We start from the raw sequence: 26,017 nt of genomic DNA, 5'->3' as shown, positions 1-26,017 counted from the left end.
CACTAGAATCAAATCAAAGATTTGAAATACAAAGAAGCAAAAAACACTCAACTGGAAAAGCAAAAAGCAAAAAGAATCCAAAAATATGAAGATAGTGTAAGGAGCCTCTGGGACAACTTCAAGTGTACCAACATCAGAATTATGGGGATGACAGAAGAAGAGAGAGAGCAAGATACTCAAAACCTATTTGAAGAAATAATGACAGAAAACTTCCCCCACCTGGTGAAAGAAATAGACTTACATGTCCAGGAAGCGCACAGAACCCCAAACAAAAGGAATCCAAAGAGGACCACACCAAGACACATCATAATTAAAATGCCAAGAGCAAAAGACAAAGAGAGAATATTAAAAGCAGCAAGAGAAAAACAGTTAGTTACCTACAAGGGAGCACCCATATGATTGTCAGCTGATTTCTCAACAGAAACTATGCAGGCCAGATGGGAGTGGCAAGAAATATTCAAAGTGATGAATAGCAAGAACCTACAACCAAGATTACTCTACAGCAAAGCTATCATTCAGAATTGAAGGTCAGATAAAGAGCTTCACAGATAAGAAAAAGCTAAAGGAGTTCAAGCTAAAGGAGTTCGTCATCACCAAACCAGTATTATATGAAATGCTGAAAGGTATTTAAGAAGAGGAAGAAGAAGAAAAAGGTAAAGATAAAAAATTATGAACAACAAATACATATCTATCAACAAGTGAATCTAAAAATCAAGTGAATAAAAAAATCTGATAAACAGAATAAACTGGTGAATATAATAGAATCAGGGGCATAGAAAGGGAGTGGACTGACAACTCTCGGGGGGAAAGGGGTGTGGGTGGTGCTGGAAGAGACTGGACAAAAATTGTACACCTATGGATAAGGATAGTGGGGGAAGGTAAGGGCAGAGGGAGGGGTGGGCACCGGGTGGAGGGGAGCTATGGGGGAAAAAAGAGGAACAATTGTAATAATCTGAACAATAAAGATTTATTAAATTTAAAAATAAATAAATAAATAAAAAGCTCTTTTAAGTTCCTGATCTTAAAGGGAAAGATCAGGCAATCTCAAAAGGATATCACTTGTGAAGAGGACAATTTTATTTACTTACTAATGGGATCTCATGTGGTTTATTGGCACCAAACAACAGTATGTCCATGATAGTCACATTCCTTCATGAGGACAAAGAAACCTTTTCTTAGATGAATGAAAGTTTTCTACAGTGCATATTATTTTTGAGAGAGACCTAGGGTTGGTCTTGGACAGACTGGAAACTCAAGGGAGCAATTAAAAGTGCTAATCTCTGTGGGATCTCTGTAAACCTCCACATTGGGGTCCCCTGGTTTTGGTAAAGGGCTGCTAGTAATCTTAAGTCTTGAGCCCAGGGTGGTAAAAATTAGTTATCAGATTGATATTCCATAACTGATTCGTATTTTATATTTTCAAAACAACAAAAATACACATATGCAAAACAAAACTTTGTTTGGCTCATGTATGACATCCTTCCTTTGGAAAAATGCCACTTTGACCCAATCCTATTTTCTACCATCTGGCTCTCTTGTGAACTCTTAATTGACGTAACAATGATAGGAAAAGACTATCAATTAAACACATAATTATTAAACCCATCACCAACTGTATAATTCAGTGTTCTTAATATTTAATAATGACATTCATACAGTATTCAGAGAACAAACTGACATAATAAGTACTGCATAAATAAATTGTACTCTCGCTAAAATACAGGTTTGTGCTAGTGCGCTGTAGGTCTATTAAGTTCCCTGAAGTACTGCTCTCAAATAAATTGAGTTGGTAGCAGGAGACTCAGCTGGTCTATGAAGTGGCTAAAAGCCCCACTGTTTCCACATATCCTCCAATTAAGGCAGGTCTAATATATTTAGTAGCTTCTGAAACCTCTGGGTCTCCATGTAACACATGCTTCCTGGTGTCTACCAACCTCAAAAAATAAAGTCAGAACAGTGGGATATAACAAAAAGATCAAATAAATATTCCTACGAGTGTTCTTAAACTCTCACACCTGAATTAAATATGTCAAGAGGCTAATAATCGGAAGGTTAACCAGAAGGTTAAGCAGTTCAGGAGAATGATAATGGGGTTATGAGTCTTTTCAGCAGCTCAAATCAGGTGAGGCTTTGTTGTTATTCAATATTACCCTCTAATAATTGGGAGGTCTGACAGCATTTCATTCCCACCAGCTGGGAAGTTTTAGAAATATATTTATTTTCAATGGAGAGGTGAAAAGATTAGATTCAAGCTTTAGAATTTTTTGGCCTCACCTGGAGCACAGGTGTTTGAAAGAGCTGGTGTGAATAAGTTGCTCCAGCTATGTATAGTGACTCTCTTCAAAGCACAGTGAAAAAAATTCCAACTGTGAGTTGGACTTAAAAGAACCTCAGGATTTGCTAATACACTAAACTCTAAGTAATCTTTATGCAACCAGGAAGGGACCACTACTAGGGGATGTGACTGCTACTATGGGGTTTGAAAGGGGAGTGGTTCTTGGGATGGCAGGCTGAAGGAGGAAATTATGTATATCCTTTTAATAAGTAAGGTTCAGCCCTAGTTGGTCTGGCTCAGTGGATAGAGTGTCGGCCTGAGGACTGAGGAGTCCCAGGTTCGATTCCGGTCAAGGGCATGTACCTTGGTTGTGGGCACATCTCCAGTAGGGGGTGTGCGGGAGGCATCTGATCGATGTTTCTCTCTCATCAATGTTTCTAACTCTCTATCCCTCTCCCTTCCTCTATGTAAAAAAATCAATAAAATATATTTTTTTAAAGAAGAGAAAGGTTTGGTAAAGGTAATGAAAAACTTGGAGGTGCTAACAAGTTGTATATTAAATATATTTTCTGGGAAGAGGAGACCAGGTAAGGAATATGAAGTGTTGAGGTTAACAACCCATTCCTCATTAACAGTTTACATCTTGGTGTTTTCTTGTTTTGTTTTTTCAAATCCTCTCTATATAATAACCCATTCCTCATTAAGAGTTCACATCTTATGTTGTATGTGTGTGTTTTAATATATTTTTATTGATTTCAGAGAGGAAGGGAGCGGGAGAGAGAAACATCAATGATGAGAGAGAATAATTGATTGGCTGCCTCCTGCACGGCCCCCACTGGGGATCGAGCCTGCAACCTGGGCATGTGCCCTTAACCAGGTATTTAACCCGGGACCCTTCAGTCCACAGGCCAACACTCTATCCACTGAGCCAAACTGGTTAGGGCTGTGTTGTTGTTTTTAAATCCTCTCTATAAATAGGCTAGGCTTGTTATTGATAGGCCATTATGAAAATCCATTTGTTTATGATGAGACCTTTCTAATGACATCTGTTGGTGAGTTTGACATGCTCTGTATCAGAAAGTTCATAGGAATTCCTATTGTCTATGCTTCACTAACCTCTACATCAATCAGTTTCTGTCTGTCTATCATCTTCCCATTCCAGTTCAATCCTCAAAATAAGTACATTAGTAAGTACATTATTATTCTCATTTTATAAACCAGGAAACTGAACCAAGATCACACAGGTAGTAAGAGACAAAGCTGGGATTCAAATCTAGGCAGTCTGGTTCTAGGTTCCATTATAATAGATTTTGTTTCTATTACCTCAAGCTAGAAGAATATGCTGGCTAGGTAGGCCCTGAACCAATCATAAGGATTTTGAAATAAACAGAGGATGAGGATTTAATTCCTGTCTCATGATGTGATAGTAAATCACCAAACTCAATACTACTGTCAAGCAGCAAAACTAAGGGATATTGAAAGTATGGCAGGCAGAAGGAATGGAGAAAGAGATGGATTTTAGGCTGCTATTAGTTAAGATACTCTACCAAGTGCATGATACCAAGAACATGTATTGGAGGAGACATCAAGGCTTTATAAGGAGAAAAAAGGGAGATGCTTGTCAGTTACCTAACAGAACAACCCTCTAAGACAGTGATTTTCAACCAGTGTGCTTCAAGAGGCACACTGGTGTTCCATAAGAATTTTTAAAACATGCAATATTTGACTATGTATTTCCCTTAGATTTTCAAATAAAAAATAATGACAACAGCCAACACAGTAACTGTCTGGTGTAAATGAATCAAAATTATACCTATTTTTTGTCAGAATGGCGAAAAAATATTTTTTGATGTGCCACAGAATTTTAGTAATTAGTTTATGTGTGCCATGAGATGAAAAAGGTTAAAAATTGCTGCACTAAGAATATGCAATGAAGGTCAATTTTCCACATTTCCATGTTTATTTAAGCTTGACATCCAGTCTATGACTTAGATCGTTCCCATCCTCTCAGACAAAAGGGAAAGAATAAAACTGATACATTACAGCTAGTCAATAAGAACTGGAGGAATTTATAAACTCCTAGAGGCCCGATGCATGATATTTGTGCGTGGGTACGGTCCCTAGGCCTAGCCTGTGATCAGGGCCATCATCCCCAGCTGCCAGCAGCTGGCCCTGCCCCCACCCACCTGGGTTCCCAGTTTGCCATCAGGTGATTGGAGCCTGTGGGTTGGTGGGAGGAACCAAGAGGTCAGCTGGTCCCGCCTGCTTGTGGCCCTGCCCTTGCCCCCGCCCCCGCTGTGGGTTGCTTTCTGTGTGTGTGGGGCGATTGGCGGGATGGGGGCCTTGGCCTGGTGCTGTCCGCATCCCCCGCCACCCACCCCCGGGGTTCCCAGTTGCCATAGAGCAATCAGAGTCTGACGGCCGAGGAGAAGGACCAAGAGGTCGGACATTCTGCCTGCTTGCCAGTCCTGCCCTCCGCCAAGGGAGGGACTGAGAGGTGGTCAGTGCACCTCATAGTGACTGGTCAAGCGGTCGTTCTGCCGTTATGGTCACTGGGCTTTTATTATATAGGATTAGGAATAAATACTTACTATTGATGATAAGGTGCTTTATAATAAGAAAGCACTGCTAAGTAAGTACTTTAATAACAATAGTCATTCTGGAAAGCTCAAGTTTTGTATACGTGTGACAATTTGTGATAAACTCACCATCTGGAGTTTAGAACTATAGCAGGCTGCTCTGCCTGCTCAATGAAACTGAAGTCTCAACACATTTGATGTTCTATGTGCAATGAGCAACTGATGTTGTATGAAAAACTACTAATGTGTTAAACCTTTCATATAGCAAAACATGGTATTTAACTGATTTAGCTGAGAAGAAAATGAAGAGCCTGTTGTATTGAATTATTTCCTACAGAATAAATATGGGAAGTTTTGAAAACACAATTTTAATCCCTAAATAGTTTTTACTGACTTCAGATAATGAAAACTGATTCATTCTTTCTTTCATTTAATACTGTACAGAAACCAACACTAAGCCAGATTATGAAAAAGAAATCTTACAATATTAAATATTTATTAAGTAGGTGCCCATATAGGTCAACAGTTTTACAATATATTTTTTTAAAGTCTTCATCTTCGTGTGATACATGTTTGAATAAATATGAGGCAGGTGATTTTTTCAAAAGGACACAGTGAACTGTAGTAAGCAGATCCTTAAGTCTGGCTCTCCAGGCTATGGATTCTCTTATATGAAAAGTCCAAGAATGGCAGTGAAAACATGCTTAACCCCCGCAAAAGCATTAATTCTGAAATCCTGCCATTCCTGTTTGAAAGAAGAAAATCTCACAACTATAAATATTTGTGACTTAATAGTATCTCTTCCCTCACATTTTTTTTTTTTTTTGGTTTGTTTTGTTCCAAAAATCTGGTCCACTGAGAAGGGAAATTTTAACCTAGATCTCAGATATGTAACTGCCTCTGAAATAAAAATGAGGGCATTAAATAGCATGGATAATGAAAATCTGGTTTATGGATATTGTTGATTTCAAACAATGCTTTCCATGTGAAAGAAAAACAGCAATGCATCAAGAGAGAATTGTTTTCTCTTGTAACAAATGGTTAGCCCTAAATCTCATCATCTTCTTTGCAACAAAAACCATGGGCGCCTTTGCAACTAGAAAAAAATCCATGTGTGCTTCAATTAGAATCACTGACCTTTTCTGAAGCATGCCTGTGCTTTTCTATAGAAATCAATGGAATGAAAGGTCACATTGTTAAAATGTTTGAAGACAACAATCTCTTTCCCAGGCAAAGGCAAATTCCCTTTTCTTTTCAAGGTAAAAATTAAAAAATTAAAACTACCTTTAATTTGAAATTTAAAACTGACTAAAAAAAAATAAAAATCAATTCTATCACCAGAAAACTGGAAAGCTATCATTCCATATACTCTGACATAGCCCAGGAGGTTCTGTTGGCTGAGTCCTTGTCACTAAGGCTATAAACACACATGCAATAAATTAGAAAGAGCATTCTAGAGAAAATGACGTTATTTCAAACCTCACTTCTTCTTCTCAAAATACCCCGGAGAAAGCAAAGGCAAGCTCTGTGTCTGTCAAATGTAGATGGGAGAGCCTGGTGACTACTAATCTCCTACCACCATAACCATCCAAAGTAAATGCACATATACACAAAACCAAGGAAGGAACAGAAATCAAATGAAATGACTGGAATAGTCACTAGTTTTTTTCTGAACATTAATAAAAAAGCTATTTGAAAGAAGAGCCTCTACCTAGTTTAGAAACATTTTACTTCTCTGATTTTTTTTTAATTCATAAAAAGAAGAGGCAAATTCTCCAATCATCTCTTAATCCATTCAAAGGATAAAGAATGTACATGTCATATAAACCGCATCATGCTTCTTCTTGCCAATACAACAAATCTTAACGCTTTCACCAATAAACAATGAGCCCTCAAATTAGACGCACTCACCCTTTCTTATTGGTGAAAAACTTAATTCTGTGTCCAGACTATCTGGTTTCAAATGTCCTTCTGCCCAACAAAATGAGAGCAATTTACTCCAGTCTGTTCTATTGTAAAGCTGCAAGAATGGTGTCATTAAAACCAAGAGTAGATTACATTACTATCAGTGGTATAAACAACCACAAACAGCAGTCTGAAGGAAGGACAAACCTCTCAATATGCCAAGCTATCGATACTTCCTTACCTTACCTACCCAGTGCTACCTATCACCAGTGAAATTAATTTTTGTTGAAGATTTTTAAAGACAAAGTTATTAAAGGAACAGTTATGAAGGGCAGAGAGGATTCAAAATATACAGAGAACAAAAACCTAGAAGAAAAATGAATCTAGGAAAGGAATATCAGAATTCTGTTTCTGAGTACTTTTTTTGTTGTTAATTCTCACCCGATATTTTCCCATTGCTTTTTTTATTTTTTTAAAGAGAGAAGAGTTAGCCACTATTTAGGGAAAGGAGCAGGAAAGACAGAGAGAAACATTGATATAAGAGAGACACATTGATTGGTTGCCCCCTTCATGGGCCCCAGTCAGGGCTGGGGATCAAGCCCGCAACCAGTATGTGCCCTTGACCGGAATCGAACGCACGACCCTTCAGTCTGTTTGGGTCAAACAGGCTAGGTCTGTACTTTTTATGGCAGTTAGGAAGAGACAAAAAATGGTGGTCCATTTTAAAGGATCTGCTTTCTCTGTCTAGATATTACGATGTTATATTTCAATTATCTCTCAATAAAGCTTAAAGAAGAAAGATATAAGATCAGCCATAGTGACTTATTCATTTGTTCATAGTCCCCACTTTGTAACATTTATGGAATGAATGTTCTATTATGAATGGACCCGCCAAGAGAAACCAGATGCTACCTAAAATTTTGTGGAAAAATAAGAATACAACTGTAAATATTGAAAATATATTTATTTGCCCAGCCGGCGTGGCTCAGTGGTTAAGTGTCGACCTATGAACCAGGAGGTCACAGTTTGGATTCCTGGTCTGGGCACATGCTTGGGTTGCAGGCTTGATCCCCAGTAGGGGGCGTGCGGGAGGCAGCCAATCCATGATCCTCTCTCATCATTGATGTTTTTCTCTCTCTCTCCTCTCCCTCTCCCTTTCTTTCTTAAATCAATAATATATATAAAAAGAAAATATATTTATTGTATTTATAGGTAATTGATTTCTATGGATTGATATAGGAAGGACTATTAAAATATCTTATTCTATGAAAATTGTAAGTCCAGATCAGTCTCCCAAACTCCTGTTTTAGGGGGAGAAGAGGAGAGAGGAGTTTTTCTACTTAAGAAAAACTGGTTAATATCTTTATTGTAAAACTGATTTACCTGGTATTATAATTATTTGAAAATTATCAATTATCCACTGAATCATGAACTTACGAATAAAAGCAATGGCCCCCATCGGTTTGGCTCAGCGGATGGAGGATTGGCCCGCAGACTGAAGGGTCCCGGGTTTGATTCCAGTCAAGGGCATGTACCTTGGTTGTGGGTTCGATCTCCAGTAGGGCGTATGCAGGAGGCAGCTGATGGATGTTTCTCTCTCATTGATGTTTCTAACTATCCCTTTTTCCTCCTCTCCATAAAAATCAATACAATATATTTAAAAAAAAAAAAAAAGGAACAACAGCATTGACTGTTATACTTTACACTATCTGCTGGTACATCTTTCCTGAGGGCAAAATTCTGAAGTTAGGACATAAAAACAAACATCAAGTATCACAAAAAATCAACTGGGAGGACACTATGTTGGGGACCAGTATTATCAACCTCTCACTAAATTCAACAGTACTGTGTTCTTTGGTATTGGAACAGAGTACTGTTTTCTTTGATTGAAACCCATATGAAACAGAGGGCTTGTGTTAAAGTACCTCTCTAAACACCAGCATCACACTTAGTTTGGTGAAATGCTCTCACTATGGGAAGTGTATGGGAGCTGATTTCACATTCTTGATTCCTAGCTCATGCTCACTCTGGAAAAGAAACTAAATGAATGGAATTTGGCATAAATTAATTAAAACCGTGTGGCATATGCTTCAGTTTATTTTATTTTAATTATTTTTTAAAAATATATTTTAATTGATTTTTTACAGAGAGGAAAGGAGAGGGATAGAGAGTTAGAAACATCGATGAGAAAGAAACAATCGATCAGCTGCCTCCTGCACACTCCCTACTGGGTATGTGCCCGCAACCAAGGTACATGCCCTTGACCGGAATCGAACCTGGGACCCTTGAGTCTGCAGACCGACGCTCTATCCACTGAGCCAAACCAGTTAGGGCCATATGCTTCAGTTTAAATGCATGATTTTGAATCTTGTAACTCATTCAAAGAATGAATGAAGCACAGGGTTTGAGTGATTAGCTCAAGGCTCTGACACATAGCCTTAAACTTTTGTTTTATCCATCACCATTTATCCCCTCTATGCTCTCTTCCACTTCCACTCATCCCTCTCCCCGAAATCACCACACTGTTGTCCATGTCCATGAGTTCTCTCTTTTTCTTTTTTTAAAACATATTTTTATTGATTTCAGAGATGAAGAGGGAGAGATAGAAACAATCAATGACGAGAGAGAATCATTAATTGGCTGCCTCCTGCACGCCCCACACTGGGGATCGAGCCCACAACTGGGGTATTTGCCCCGAGCAGGAATTGAACCATGACCTCCTGGTTCATAAGTCAATGGTCAACCAATGAGCCACGATGGCCGGGATCTCTTTCTTTTTTTTAATCGGTCCCTCCACTTCCTCCAGTCTTCAACTTTTGATACCTCATTTTGAATGCTTCCCTTTCCACTGTTGATATGTCAGAATGAAAATAAAGTTAGAACTTTGCTTAAAATATGATATAGTCTGAGTTTCTTAAAGCTAAAACAGAAGATGAATTAGGTCTTGAGGCCTTAAAAAATTTGTAGATCAATCACAGTTAATTTGGTTGTCAAAAAAGCATTTATGATGGATGAAGAGTGTGAACATGATTACGGAGAACTTGGTCTCCATTTAATAAGCTGCTTCCTTCTCTCCTACCCTTTTTCCAGCTATGGTTGATTTCAGGGATAATCCTCTAAGATATCTCCTTTAAAAAAAGACATACCAGAAATTAATTCCACAATCTCTTATCACAACAATCCCAATCTTAGCAAGATGGCACAAACAACTGGCTAACATTTGCATATTTAAAATCCCTCAGGTGGTAACTGATAACTCCAACATACATGTGGATAATCACTCCAGTCCTTTAGTCTAGTGGATCCCAACCCTAAAGGCACATTAAGATATTTTCTATTGCTATACTCTCCAACCTAAATGATGATTATCCCATATAATAAAGAGCTAATATGCTAATTAGACCAAACAGCAGAAGGACCATCTGGACGACCTTCCAGATGAAGCCAGGGCTGTGAGGGTTGAGGCAGCCAGGGTTGCGAGGGCCAAGCCTCTTGCACGAATTTTGTGCATCAGGCCTCTAGTTATTTATATGATTGTATCCCCCACTAGATTACAAACCTGGAAGGCAGAGACTATCTTATTCATTAATTTTACAAATACAGTACTTATTTAGCACCTCCTATATGTCAGACATTGTTCTAAGGACTGGGAATACAACAGTAAGCATAATAACAATAATAAAAAAAATTCCTGGCTTTAGGAACATAGTTGATGCTGATGCTTATGGAATAAATGAAGAAAGACATCCTAACAATATGGCAATCATCACAGCTCCTGGGATGCAGATCTCTGGTACTGTTGTTGCAGATAGAGTACACTTATATATGTATATATACACCCATTTTGTTTTTGTTTTTTCGCTCTTCACTGGCTCCTAGAGCTGTTTCATAGCACCAGAGAATCATATATTGAATATTCTTTAAATTATAAAATGTTGCTATAAAATATTGTACAATACTATCAATTAAACTACTCTATCTGGAGACCCAAAAACTACGATTGCCTATCAAGGACTCTATCTGGCTGAGATGGACATGTAAGTTCCCCTCGCTGCCTTTATTACAAGAGATTCCAGTTTAAACGTTGCCTGCACAAGCCAAACCTATTATCCAAACAGGGGCACTTCTGAAAGTGAAAGGAAGAACTTATTATATCAGGACATCAGGTAAAATCCACTGGTCTTGGCAAACTGGGACACATGGTCACTCTATTAGATTTCTCATTTCCATTGGTTTTATGTTGTAATTGCTTCTAGCACAGAAGACCTGAACCATCTATATTCATCTCCATAAAATACTAAGATTAAGTTAAAAATAAGCTTTTCCCGCCCTAGCTGGTTTGGCTCTGTGGCTACAGCGTCGGCCTGCGGACTGAAGGGTCCTGGGTTCGGTTTTGATCAAGGGCACATGCCCGAGTTGTGGGCTCGATTACCAGTAGGGGGTGTGCAGGAGGCAGCCAATCATTGATTCCCTCTCATTACTGATATTTCACTCTCCCTCTCCGAAATCAATTAAAACTTTTCTTTTTTAAAAGCTTTTCCCAAAGCAAGGCAGATTTTTATTTTTAATCCAGTTGGCATCCAGTACTTTCTGGGAAGGAGCTTGTTTTTGTATAGAGTCCAGAATCCTAACTGAAGCAGGATAAATAATGTTTCCCAATCAACAATTAGCACTGGTTTCTCTTGGATTAAATTTCAGTAGGCTCAAAGTTATTAAATGCCAAACTGTTTTCATACAGACTTCCAAACAGAAACTCAAAGTGTAAAATGAATAATGCAATCCTTTAGCAAGCTAACAGTTCAGCTCAGAAAAATACATAACCTTTCTTAATTATTAAAGAATATATTTTCCAGGTTGATATATTAGATTTAAAAAATATGAAAAAAACAAAAGCTATATGATACAGAGGTCGTGGTAGAATGTATTGCTCCTTCCATATCTGACTTCTGCTAAATCTGTTGTGCCTTGTAGGTAGATTTGTAAGCAGTTATAATCTAGACCAGCCGTGGGCAAACTACGGCCCGCGGGCCGGATCTGGCTGTTCTATCTGGTTCTCTTGCTCTCCCCTCTGCTCCTTTACTTTGAATTTATATTAGTTCACACAAACACTCCATCCATGCTTTTGTTCCGGCCCCCCGGTCCAGTTTAAGAACCCATTGTGGCCCTCGAGTCAAAAAGTTTGCCCACCCCTGATCTAGACACTGTCTTTTTAAAAGTTGCTTAAGGAATTATTTAAAGATGCATAGTCTTTCAAAACCCAAGCTAGATTTTTGGTGGGCAAAATGTAATCACTTTATTACAGTTTCAGAAAAAGACATATGATTAACTGCATGATACTATATGATGATGTTTTTATTGTACACAATGATTATCAAAATGTCCATAGACTTCAGATATTTCTAAAATATTAACTATTCAATTAGTTTGAAAGACATCTGGTTTAAAAGTTGCAAATGCAATATAACATCCCAATTTTCTCATCTTAGAAAAAAGTGTAATGATGTGCATATACTGTGGAATATCTTTTGCCCGGCCAGTGTTGCTCAGTGATTGAGGGTCAACCCATGAACCAGGAGGTCATGGTTTGATTCCTGGTCAGGGCACATGCCTGGGTTTCAGGCTCGATCCTCAGTAGGGGACGTATAGGAGGCAGCAAATTGATTCTCTCTCATCATTGATGTTTCTATCTTTCTCTCCCTCCCTCTGAAATCAAATTTAAAAAACATATAAAATACAAAACACAAACAAAAAGATTACTTCTTTCCCTTTACAGCTTAAATAATGACAAATATATATATTTTTGACCCTATGAACTGATTCCTTTATCAACTAAGTATTACAACATCCATTAGATGCAAAGCAATATGGGCAAAGAATTTACCTAAAATGACAGAGCCTCAAACAGATCTCAAAAGTTTTCTCAAAAAACAATTCCATGAATATATATTTAAAACTCAAACATTACCTATTCTGCCTGGCTGGCATGGCTCAGTGGTTGAGTGTCGACCTATGAACCAGGAGGTCACAGTTCAATTCCCGGTCAGGGCACATGCCCAGGTTGCGGGCTCGATTCTTACCCTCCCCACTGTGGGGCGTGCAGGAAGCAGCCAATCAATGATTTTCTCTCATCATTGATGTTTCTATCTCTCTCCCTCTCCCTTCCTCTCTGAAATCAATAAAAAGATATATATTTTAGAACAAAACAAAACAAAACATTACTCATTCTAAAATCTGCAAAGAGTAATCATCCTATTAAAAAAACACACCATCAACTAAAACCACATGTAATGCATGTCACATTACTGAGATACTACAGAGGGAGCTGCTAACACAGATAAATAATATATTATGTTGAAATAAAATAGTAACTTAAGATCCTTTTAAATCTTCAGTATTTTCATACTTGATGTATTATGTTGTCATATTTTTCAGATGAAAATTACAGAAAATTTTTTTCCTTTGGCTACAGCATATTTATACTAAAAAGCACAGGACACAGAAAATTCCTATTTAGGATATTAAAAGAATCAGCAAAGACAGAGCATATATGTAACTAAGGCATTTATTATGTTTCCATTTAAAAACCTATTTTTAGTACTCTGTACTCCAAGCTAAATCATGCCTTCCTAAAAAGTCTTTATAATCCCATGGCAGCTATAGGTTTAATTCCTTTTTATGTTAAAGGATTTGGTGTTTTCCAAATGGCACCACCACTGGAAAACACTTTTTTTCTGTGCATCATTCTACATACAGCAAAATATACAAGAGAAAACAAGAATACTGAAGTTTAGGTTTGAAAGATTTTTTCCATCTGTAGCCAGCTAATTACTCTGAAAACAAGTGTCAATTTTTAAACTTGAAGGTAAAAAAAAAATAAAAAAGTAAAACATTTAAGTAAATGGTGTACAAGAGGGTTCCATCTTACATAATAAACCCTGATATGCAAATCGACCAAATAGCGGAACGATCAGCAGAATGACCGGTCACTATGATGGGCACTGACCACCAGGGGGCAGATACTCAATGCAGAAGCTGCCCCCTGGTGGTCAGTGCAGTCCCACAGGGGGAGTGCTGCTCAGCCAGAAGCCAGGCTCAAGGCTGGCGAGCGCAGCAGAGGTGGAGGAAGCCTCTCCCACCTCCGCGGAAGTGCGAAGGAGCAATGAGCCGGCTTCTGGCTGAGTGGTGCTCCCACAAGGATTTTGTGCACCCGGCCTCTAGTAAATATATAATGGCAAAATCTTTTATTTAAATATTCATGAGCAATTCTGGGGAGAGGAATTTTATAGAAACATTCTGCCAACTAATGAAATGGTCTGGAATCAGCTACCAACAGCTACTATACCACCTATGCCACTCAAGGATTTAAAATAATCATAACGGTACTAACTCTTCCTCTGCTTTGCAAGTATTTAAAATAATAATGAATCAAGTCTCTCCCAGATTTAATTAAATTATGGTCAATAATAATAAGTGGTTGAGAACTACTAGCTTATAGAAACATACATGGGGTTTTTAAAGAAATGACAAACCCAAGTACATGAAACTAAAACCTAATTTAAACAATTCATGCTTGAACTATAAGATAGGAAATATAGCCCTAACCGGTTTGGCTCAGTGGATAGAGCGTCGGCCTGCAGACTGAAAGGTCCCAGGTTCGATTCCGGTCAAGGGCATGCACCTTGGTTGCGGGCACATCCCCAGTGGGGGGTGTGCAGGAGGCAGCTGATCGATGTTTCTCTCTCATCGATGTTTCTGACTCTCTGTCCCTCTCCCTTCCTCTCTGTAAAAAATCAATAAAATATATTTTAAAAAAAGTATACACACACACACACACACATATTGAATAGCTGAGTGTTCAATGAAGAGAATCTAAATATATCTGGCATTTATTAAATATACCCACATTCACCAATTATCTTATATGAAAACATTCTTTCCCCACTGAAGGTCTATATTCAATAAAGGGTTAACACAGCAGATCTGGGCTACCAAAATCCTATACGTTTCAAAAGTTTTTAGGACTGGCTCCTGGGAAATAACCTTTGCACCCCTGCAAATCCTGCCTCATAAGAGTATCTCAGTATACCTGGGGCTTTGGCCACACCACAGTTTAGGCTAACAATGTGATTCATGGTATACACCTGTTTTTGTTTGCTTGGTTCAAGTTGTATTAGTTTAAACTCTGGGTAGGGAGAAGGGTGGAGGGCTGGAGACTGAGTAAGATCAGTTTCTTGGGTGCTCTATGCTTACTTACCAATGTCCAATTAGAACCCTGGACGCCAAGGCTCATGTGAGCCTCCCTAGCTGACAAGGTTGCCTGTGTTGTCATACATTGTTGCTGGGAGAATTAAGCACTATTTGTGCAATTCCAACAGGAGAGAACAACTAGAACTTTGTGCCTGGTTTCTCCTGAACTCTGCCTTATGCACCTTTTTCCTTTGCTGATTTTAATCTCTAACCACGAGTAAAACAGCTTTCCTGGGTCCTCTGAGTCCTTTCATTGAACCTGAGGGTGATTTTGCGGACCCCTGACACAGCCTATAATAGAGTCAAACCCTTATTTACTAAAGAGGATTTCTTCTTATTTCAAGGTTTGGTTATCAGCAACTTTATTTCCAAAGAGGTAGAGTTAGTACACATTCATAAGAGTGTCTCTTAGTATGTAGATTTCCTTCCCACCAACGAAAAGGAATTGGTAATGCTTTTTCCTCAGTGGCTACTACTGACATATAGTCAGGAGAGAAGAACTTTCTCAGTTCTTCTATCTTTAAGTTAATTTTGAACTAAAAAAAAAAAAAGGGTGTGTGTGTGTGTGTCAGAACCACCTGTCATGGCCCAAGAACTCAGGTATTCAAGGACACTCTTACCAGCCAGGAGTCAGTCAAGGGCCAGTCCCTTCTTTGGAATGTACAGGGCTGGAGTACCCCAAGTTCACTGAATCAACCCTTTGAAAAGGGATTAATTCCATAAGAGATTCATGGGTTAAAATATCATCAAGGATTACAGCATTCAAGAGCTTTTGGTTTATTAGATCAAAACATCCCAATGTTGATCAGTGACAATTCTATCACCTCACATGGTTTCCCAATTCCCTAATATTTTAACTGCTCTCTTTCCCCTCGGGAGGCTCTTAATTGTTCCAAATTATTAAGAAAAATATCAAAGATAATTGTCTAGTATGGAATTACCTACCTCTTGAGTAAGAATTTAGTTTAGCTCACTGCTCAATCAGAAAAAGCATCTTGCTTTTATATTGATTTCCATTCTGAGTCACAGGCCTAGTGCTAATAAAAAGCCTTGAGTGAATAAACAGTACTATCATGAGCTCACTAAATTAATGATTTAGGACTTCCTGTCTTTTACTTAAAGCTTTACCAAGATAAATACAGAAAGGTAAATGATGTTTTGCCTAGGAATGTCAGATGGCCTAACTTAAGTTTTAATATTTTCCATGCATAGTCCCAGGAACTATTACCAGGCATTATTTTACAGTTTATTATTATCCACGATACCTAATATATTATTTTTACAAATTAACTGTAGTAGTGATAGGAGAATGTTAAAGCCTCTATCCTGAGAGAATCATGTATGTAGGGACTGAACTACATAGTCAGACTGCTTGGAATTGAACGCCATCCCCAACATTTACTTACTCAGTGAAATTGGTTTTTTAAAATCTTTTGTGCCTCAATTTCCTCTTCTGTTAAATGGGAATGTTCACAATACCTTCCCCAGATGGCTGTTATAGGGATTAAATAAACTCATTTGTCTAAAGAACTTAGAATTGTGCCTTGCAATTGATAAAAACTCACGTAAGTGATGTCTATTACCATCACCATCACCACTACCATTATTCCAAGGAACTTGGGACATTTAAATTACATTACTAGCTCTTTAATTTTCACCTTACTCCAAGTGGTAGGAAACAGGGCAATATTATCCTCTTGACTGACAGGCAGTTATTGTATAGTCACAAGAGCACTTTATTGAGTTCCACTGCAACTTAGCTGCCTCACTGGTTTCATCAGCAAAATGGGGATGGTAATAACCCATCTAAAGGATGTGTGCAGATTAAGTAAAATTTCTGCTCAGAAGTCCTGTTTTGTGGTATCATTACTCAGGATATATTGATAATACTAAGCTCTGCCAGATACTTGGGATTTCAAAATTACCTGGTTCCAGGTACTCAACCACTTCTGCAAGGATGAAATTTAATACACTTCAAGGCAAGAACCCCAAAAAGGTGCTAGAAGAACAAATTAATAAAAAAATGTGTCCCCTTCTTTCACATTCCCTGGTTAGGATACATTTCTTCAAAATAGTCAATGTGTGGAGGTTGGAGTATGTCAAGGGCAGAGAGTACCTGAGAAAAGGGAAAAAAAAGTAAAATTTAGAGAACTATAAAGGAAACAACATATGACATAAGTGCAAGTAAATACTGTTAACACGTTAATGATTTAAGGTTTAGTTACAATTGCCCACTGAGATTAACTAAATTTATCAGTCAAGAAACACAGTCCTGAACATTAAGATGGGTTTATGAATTTACTACCTAAAAGATAATTCTATCTAAACCAAATGAGAGAGGTAATTGGGTTATACTAAATGCTACCAGAACCCCTGAATAGGACCGTGTTAGAAAGAAATGTTCTACTTTTAATCATCAGTATTGCTCTAAGAGCATAAGGAGCCATACCTACCATTTATTCCTTTATTCTTCTGTTAAAAAAATGTTTCAGTAAGTGTATTCTACCTGGCAAACACTATGGCGGGCTCTTGGGTTATAAGAACAAAACTAATATTCCTACTCTCATGACTAGGGAAGAGGAAGGCATTAAACAGTTATACAAATATATAATTATGACATTTATTATTATGCAGTGAAAAAGTAAAGAGGAGTGTGGAGAAAAAGCTTCCCTGTGGTGATACTACTCTGAGTGGAAGGCTGAATAGAAGTTGGTCAGGCAAATGTAAGTCACTGAGGCAAGAAAGAACCAGGAAGATTCTAGAAGTAGAAATGCCAGTGCTTATGGAATATAGTGGGTGGGAGGAAAACAGGTTGGGATAAAACAGAAGAGAAAGGCAGGGGATAATCACAAAAAAATTATTTAAATTATGTTAAGCATTTTGAATTTTATTCCAAGTCCCCCAAAAAGTCACTCAGGTGGGAAAAAAAAATACTTTATGGCATCTGAAATTCAAGTCCTTTATAAAAGCAGCATACTATCAATGTAGTATGCCATTGAAACATAACAAATAGGCTTACTTCCCCTACTAGCTACTCTTTTAAGTCCCAATTATGATGTCACATTTAAGAATCTAAACCTACCTTGCTAATGAAAAATACCAGGCTCAAAGGACAGGGAAGAAGTTATTTAACAGGAAGTAAATTGTGTGGTGGTATAAATTCAAATTTTCTGATCTTGAGCTTAGTTTATTAAGAAAAAAATTTTAAATTATGGATCATTTTAAATACATAAAATGGGCAGAATAGTACAAAGAATACTCATGTAAGCTTGGTTGTGATCTATACATGACCATTCTTATTTCATCTATATCCTCCACTCTCCCTATATAATTTTGAATATATAAATACTAGGTTTATTTTAGTCATACATTGGTCAGTATCTCTAAAAGATAAAAAACACAATTATCAAATATAAAAATTTAATATTTTATTTTTTGAACTGAATTAATACCAGTTTATTAAGAATAAGAACAAAGAAATGACCAATGTACTATATATACATGCATGTTTCTTAATACCACCAAATATGCAGTGCTCAATTTCCCAATTTTCTTTTTTTTTTAAAGTTTGTTAGTCTAAATCGGGAGCTAAATAAGATTTACATGTTATGGTTGATTTATGTCTTTTAATCTACAGATTTCTCCTCCATCTCCCTTTTCCTCTTGCAATTTACATGTGGAAAAAACCTTGCTCATTTTAAAGGTTATTCTTTTTTCAGCCAAGCATTTGTCACTTCAAAATTTTAAATTAAACTAAAACCTTCTGTAATGAAAAAGCCTTCACCTACTTTAAAACCAGTTAAACATAAACGTTTTAAAATAGTTCAGATGTTTATTATAAAGAATATCTATTTTTCCTTTCTGAATTAAAATGTTTATACTTAGGAAAAATAACAGATTTTCCAGTTTCTTTAAAGAATAATTTTTTATCATATAAAAGATTTCATTTCTATATTTAAAAAATCTATAATTAGTGTGTCAAAAATACATGTAAATTCATTTCTCATTATGTGATAGAACAATTTTTAACATGAATATCTGATGCCTGAGGAAGGCAGTTAGAAATTAGTGTTTTACTTGACATCTTTTGGACTCTAAACTCTGTATCTGAACAACATACATCCTGTCTTGCGGGGAAAACAGAATGCCATGAGTGACGGCGTCCATTAGATAAAGCTATTTCACACTTCAAATCTATCTGCTATAATTAGAGGTTATCTAGAAGAAAGTGACAACCATACATTTAAACCTTGATAGAGAAGAATGAGGCTTTTTTACTCCAAATTTGATGAGGCTTTTTGTAGAAAAGCCATATAAGACAGGGTTAGACACTTGCATTCAAGCATTTAGCTGTGATTGTTAGCTTCAAAGGTGCAATATTTTAAACTCTGGATGGAATTTTTTAACCACCTGTTGTTTTTTATTCCTGTTCTTTCTACCTAAAAATGTTATCAGAGAATGGTATGCCAAAGTGTTTCAAGGTGGCACAGAACTAAGGCTAGGAGAAATTATCCAGGAATCTCAGAAGTGAGAAGTAAATTAGAAAGAACAGTAGCAGATTTTCAAACTCCAGACTTCATGCTTGACTCCTTATTTAAATAGACATGTGAGATTAACCTTATCTTGTAAATAGAGGAGGATGCTTAAGAGTTAAAGTATCCCAAAATACCAACAACCCTTCAAAGGATCTCAGATACAAAAAAAAGTAGGCATACTTTTTAAATTAAAAAACAAATGAAAGCTTAAATAATGATCATTACCAAACAGTGTTTCAGCACATTTCTCAAATTGCTTATGAACTGGACAAAAGCTCATTATGATAGCCACTGTTTAGAATTTTAACCTCTGTGATGTTAGGAGAGTCATAGAAATTGGTTACTTAATGAGTAAACGGCTTTGTTTTTTGTTTTGTTTTGTTTTGTTTTGTTTTGTTTTGGTTAGCCCTTTATCAATAAAACAATTGTTGTGAATAATCTCAATCCTAAATATAAAGACTAGAAATTTTGCTCTGGCTGGTGTTGCTCCCTGGTTAGAGCAGAGGCCAACGCATAAAAGGGTCTCAGGTTCGATTCCTGGTCAAGGGTATGTGCCTGGGTTGTGGGTTCGCTCTCTGCCCCCAGTTGGGGCACCTGCAGCAGGCAACCAATCAATGTATCTCTCACATCAATGTTTCTCTCTTTCTCACCACCCCCTGCTACCTCCCCACCCCCCACTCTCTGAAAAGCAATGGGAAAAAAATTTTCAGGTGAGGATTAACAAAAAAGACTACACGTTTAGCTGTTCACACAATTGAGTTAAATCCCATGTTTAGCAAAGGAGCTACTTCTTCCTCATTCTCTCCATCCCACCACCCCCAATAGATTTTAAGTTCTTTAAGGTAGAAACTATATTTTTACTATTATTTTTATACAGTTGTAAGATATAGTAAAGCACACAAATCCTAAGTGAACAGTAATTCAATTTCTTTTTACCCACACAGAATGTGTAATAGGACACATTTTTATTCCATGGTTAAAATCCAGATCAAGAATTTAAGCATTTCAACAACCCAGAAGGCCCCTTTGCCTCTTTCCTGTCAAAACCATTCCTGCTCAGAGGTTACCACTATTCTCATTTCTACCACCACAGATTTGTTTTGTCTGTTTCTGAACTTTATATAAATTGAATCAGAGTCTTCTGTGTATAGCTTCTTTCACTTACTGGTATACCTGTGAGATTCATGGTTTGGATGACACTGAATATCCAGCTCATTTTGGGGAAAACATGCCCATTAACCACACAACCATGTTGATATGGATGGGTGGTTCATCCTTTTTATTAATGTAGAGTACATCATTATATGAATGGAATACAACACAATGTACTTATCCAGGATACTGCTGACAAACATTTGCGATGTTTCCCAATTTCTAGGTATTATGAATAAAACGGCTATGAACTTTCATGTACAGGTCATTTGGTGGATATATGTAATCATTTGTCTTGCATATACCAAGTAGTAGAACTGCTGGGTCACTGGGTAGGTGTGCCCCTCCCTGGTAGAGGACACACGGCTATCTTAATCACTCTCTGGCTTTGCTTTGTAATTTTATTACGTTTGTATTGGTTTTGCATGTTTCTGAATTTTATATAAATGGAATCATACCGTGTTTATTCTTTTGTGACTTGCTTTTTCACTCAATGTTTCTGAGATTTGTCCAAATTAATGTGTGCAGCTGTAGGGCATTCCTTCTCCTTGCTGTATAGTGATCCTTTGCATATAACACAACTTATTTTTCTATTTTGCCTCACTGGTCATTTTGTCTACTCCTGTGTCTGATCCCCTATGAGCTATTCCTGGTCCTTGTGCTTCCGTATAGATTTTAGAATTAGCTTGTCAAGTTCCACCAGTAAAAACCCCTTTGAGATTGTGAATGGAACCCAATGAATCTATAGATCAGTTTTGGGGAAATATACATCTACATAAAATTGAATTTTCAAGTTAATTTCATTTTGGTCTGACAGTAGACATTGTATAATTTCTATTCTATTAAGTTTGTTAAGGTATTTTCTATGGCTCAGAATGTGGTCTATCTTGGCAACTGTTCCATGTGAGCTTCAGGAAAATGTGTATTCTGCAGCTGTGGAGGCAGTCTATAGGTGTCAGTTATATCCAGTTGATTGATGGTATTGTTGAGCTCAACTATCCTTAAAAGGACACCACAATGAAATATTGAACAAACAACAATAAGAGTTGAGAATTAAAATAATAGCATTTTATAAACAATTTCAGAGAAGAGCTGGAAGATAAAAACCTCTCAAAAAATAGAAAAAGACAATAAGAGAGAAGAGAGAAGAAAATCAGAGGATAAATCCTGTTCTCTCTGGATTTAACAGATGCTGGGCTTAATCAGAATTCAAGAGAGAACAGAAAATGGAGGAAATTTTCCGGAACTGAAGGGCGTACATCTCCACCTACAGCACAACAAATAATGACACACAGGAAGGCATCCTACTTATGAACCCAAAGAGGCTTTGTTTGAGTTAGGTTAGACTAGTGGTTGCCAAACTCATTAGGCAACAGAGCCAAATATCAACAGTACAACGAATGAAATTTCTTTTGAGAGCCAAATTTTTTAAACTTAAACTCCTTCTAACGCCACTTCTTCAAAATAGACTCGCCCAGGCTGTGGTATTTTGTGGAAGAGCCACACTCAAAGGGCCAAAGGGCCGCATGTGGCTCGCGAGCCGCAGTTTGCTGACCATGGGGTTAGACTATACAAAGGAAAACGAATGATCCTTCTTTGTCTCCACTATCTCCTCTTTGCATCCTTTACTCTTCTCAAGAGTACTCCAGATTGAAAAGATTGGGAAAAAGTATCTCCAAGAGAGAAATCACTGAGGTTATCATTCTAGACCCAGAGATTTATCTTTTTCTATAACTTTCATTCATTCACTTACTCTTCAAATAGACTGCCTACTGTGTGTTTGGTGGTATTACCCAAGGACAAAAAATAAAATAAAATTTAAAAAGCCCAAGACTTGTATTCTAGGGATTCTTTGCAGGAATCTATGGGTGTGAGGGGGCTCTGAACGGGCTTTAGAGAACGAGTAAAAGCCTAAAATGACATAAAATTGTGTGTGTGTACATTTTTCCTAGAAAGGATTCATAGCTTTCATCAAATTCTCCAAGGAATACAAGATTGGAAAAAAAAAGGAAAATCTTTTTTCCATGATGATATGACAACTGAGTGTGTGTACAAGCATGCACAAGAGCATGGATGGATAAGTGAAGACTATATATATACTAGAGGCCCACGGAAGAGGGGGGGTGTCCCTCAGCCCAGCCTGCACCCTCTCTAATCTGGGACCCCTTGAGGGATGTCCAGCTGCCCGTTAAAGACATCCCTCTCACAATCCAGGACTGCTGGCTCCCAATGCCCTCCTCTGCAGGCGTGGTCCCGCCCAACTGCCCTCCTCTGCTGGCCTGGTCACCCCTAACTTCCCACAACTGCCCTCCCTGTAGGCTATCTTGTGGTGGCCATTTTGTGTCCACATGGTGGCAGCCATCTTTGACCACATGGGGGCGGCCATCTTGTGTCTTGGTATGATGGTCAATTTGCATATTACTCTTTTATTAGATAGGATATATATATATATATATATATATATATATATATATATATACATAAAAAAAATTGATTTCAGAGAGGAAGAGAGGGAGAGAGAAATAGAAACATCAATGATGAGAGACAATCACTGCCTCCTACATGCCCCCAGTACTGGAGATCGAGCCTGCAACCCAGGCATGTGCCCTGACCAGGAATTGAACTGTGATGTCCTGGTTCATAGGTTGATGCTCAACCACTGAGTCATGCCAGCCGGGCTAAAGTGAAGAATATTTTGCCAGATTTTATAACAGCTCAGATTCTGACTAGACACTAGAGATAAGCCTAAACACCATCAATCTTTACAAAGTTAAACCCATTTCTGTTCCCCTAAGTTACTATATCAAGGTAAACCTATCCTTTAAGATGAAAAACAACCTGTACATTAAGGAAAAATGAAAGATTGTGTGCATATGTGTGTATCTCAGTCAGTCAGATCAACTGAAGTCAATGAATTTGATATAGTGACTTTGTAGGCTCTGTTCAAAAGGAAATACAAAGCCTCCTAGGGCTTTGTAGCTATTCTTTGACACACACACACAAAAAACCATCCAAATTAAAATCCAACCTTCCTACGACAGCCAGGTTAATCTTTCTAAATGTCATTTTCATCATGACATTCCTTTCTTCTCCTTCTATTAATCAAATCTTAATTTCAAAGACTCATCTTAAGGTTTACCTTCTCCATATTTAAAGTATCTTTAAGCCACTAAGTCCACACAACAATTTTTCCCTTCTCCTTAATATTCACCTGAGAAGCTTAGGTACTACCTGGGCATCAAACCTGGAGATTCCAATTTAGGTGGTGTGGATGAGACACATGAATCTCTGCATTTTTAAAGTTCACTGGTGATTCTAAAATACTTGTAGGTTTGGTTTCCCAGCTTTGTGGTATGAATAGGACACAAACTGTTCTGTATTAATGTTTAACTATGCAGGCAGCCCTACCATAGCACCATTATCACAATACTTATCACATTACTAAACTCCTTGAAGGTAAAACCCCTAGAAGCTAATGTAGTTTAGGAATATAGTATGTGTACAATAAAAGTTTACCAAATTAGTGAGCAAGGGCTCTGAAGCATGACAGATTTAGACTCCCATCCTGTGTTACCTTTACCTTGGACAAGTTACTTAATTCTAAGCTTTGGTTTACTCCTCAGTAAAGTAGGGATAACAAGCCTTATGTGGCAAAAAATTTTAAGGATTAAATGAATTAATGTATGTAAAACATCTAGAATACTCCCTGAGACATGATAACAAGTGTTATTAAACACCTGGTCCACTCCCCTAAAAAAAAAAGACCATTTAAAAAAATTTTTTTGTACCCTCCACATGACCTAGCACTGCACTCTATAAACAGGACACAATTAATAAATATCTGTTACCTTAACTATATAAAAAACCAGTTGCCTCTTAGACATTCCACACATACCACGTATGCTGGCCCTGAGATGCTTCTGGAGATAGATTGCAGAGCATAACATAAATTCATTAAGTATAAAACAGTGGTGCCCTGCCATCTTCATTTCCAACCATCTGCTTCACTTTTGAATATTCCCACAGAAGTCATAAGCACTCTCTTATGACAGAGCTTATTAGGAGCTTGAGACAGTGGTTGTTGTGTTTTAATAAGTGTGATTTTCAAGAACTCTGTTTGTTTCTTTTCTTACACAACTCATTTTAACACTATCTATGTGACTTAATTAGTTACTCTATAGGAATAAGTCATGAGAAAAAATACCAGCAGTAGTCTATTACACCATCCCTCATATATATATATATATATATATATATATATATATATATATATATATATAATTTCTTTTTCTTTTCGTCCCTCCTTTATAAAAGATAAAGCTGAATATAATAAACCATTGAAACCCGTAATAAGCAAATTTCTGATGCCACCTTCAAAATATTTCTTCACCATGAATACCTTTACTTGAGTGTCTGAAAATGTACATAAGGTTTGTAATCTTTGATGCTAGGGTGGTACTCAGGCAAAAACTAAGCAAGCATCAGATATCATTCTAAATCACTTTTAAAATTTGAGGAACCAGTCATAAAACAGAAATGAGTGATATTTTTAAAGTTACTGAAACAAACACATTGCTAAGCAGTTCCAATCGACTAAAACATAGCAATAACTAAGAAAAGAAAAAAAGATCAAGGAAGATTTCAAGGGGGGTAATCAATCAACAAAATATGTCAAACCAAGGAGCTTCAAGTAAGTTTGATATTCCTAGTTTTACCAAATACTTTAAACTTACACAAATTTCTCTCTTAAAGAGAGAACCATACTTTGGCCAAAGTTCTAAAAGTTCCTGTGCCAATAAGAAATTATTACTATTTTTCTGACAAAGATTTTAATTCAGCAATTAAAATACTATAGGTTGAGTACCAAATGCAGAATATAAGGCAGTTTTTCTTTTCACATGAAACTGAAAACTAAGAGTCCAATGCTAATACCCCCCAGGTAAATTTTACATGTATCAAACTTTTAATTCAGTATTATATGAGGTGAAGCTATCTTTCAAAACAAAATGATTCTATTTGCCCATGAGACTTAACGATTTTAAACGCAGCCACAAAAAAGCTAACCTATGTTACTTTAAGAGATTGCTGTTTTTTAAGAGGTGACTCTGTTTCCCTACATCTTTAACTTAATCTCTAATTAGAAATATGAAGGATAAATATAAAGCATTTAAAATCAGGGACCAATTATTTTCATTTAAATCACCCAGACTACATATTATACTCTACTTATTAATAGTGTCCCTCAGTTAAATATTAACATTTGCTTTACAACAATTAATATTTATCTGTCAATCAATGAGTCTTAGAATTTAAATAAGTTAATT

General features: G+C 37.1%; 1 protein-coding gene across 1 annotated transcript in view; it reads right to left on the bottom strand.

Annotated features, from left to right (window-relative positions):
* Window positions 1-26,017, bottom strand: part of NLK (nemo like kinase) — a 146,173-nt gene that overhangs the window by 47,003 nt on the left and 73,153 nt on the right. The window contains exon 3 of the mRNA XM_080679303.1: window positions 17,067-17,122. Within this exon, the coding sequence (XP_080535429.1) occupies window positions 17,067-17,122 (56 nt within the window). The remainder of the gene's footprint in view (window positions 1-17,066; window positions 17,123-26,017) is intronic.

Source organism: Plecotus auritus (assembly GCF_963455305.1).
Source record: "Plecotus auritus genome assembly, chromosome: 7".
NCBI lineage: Eukaryota > Metazoa > Chordata > Mammalia > Chiroptera > Vespertilionidae > Plecotus > Plecotus auritus.
Note: the sequence above shows the minus strand (reverse complement) of the source record. Positions and strands in the feature narration are given on the sequence as shown.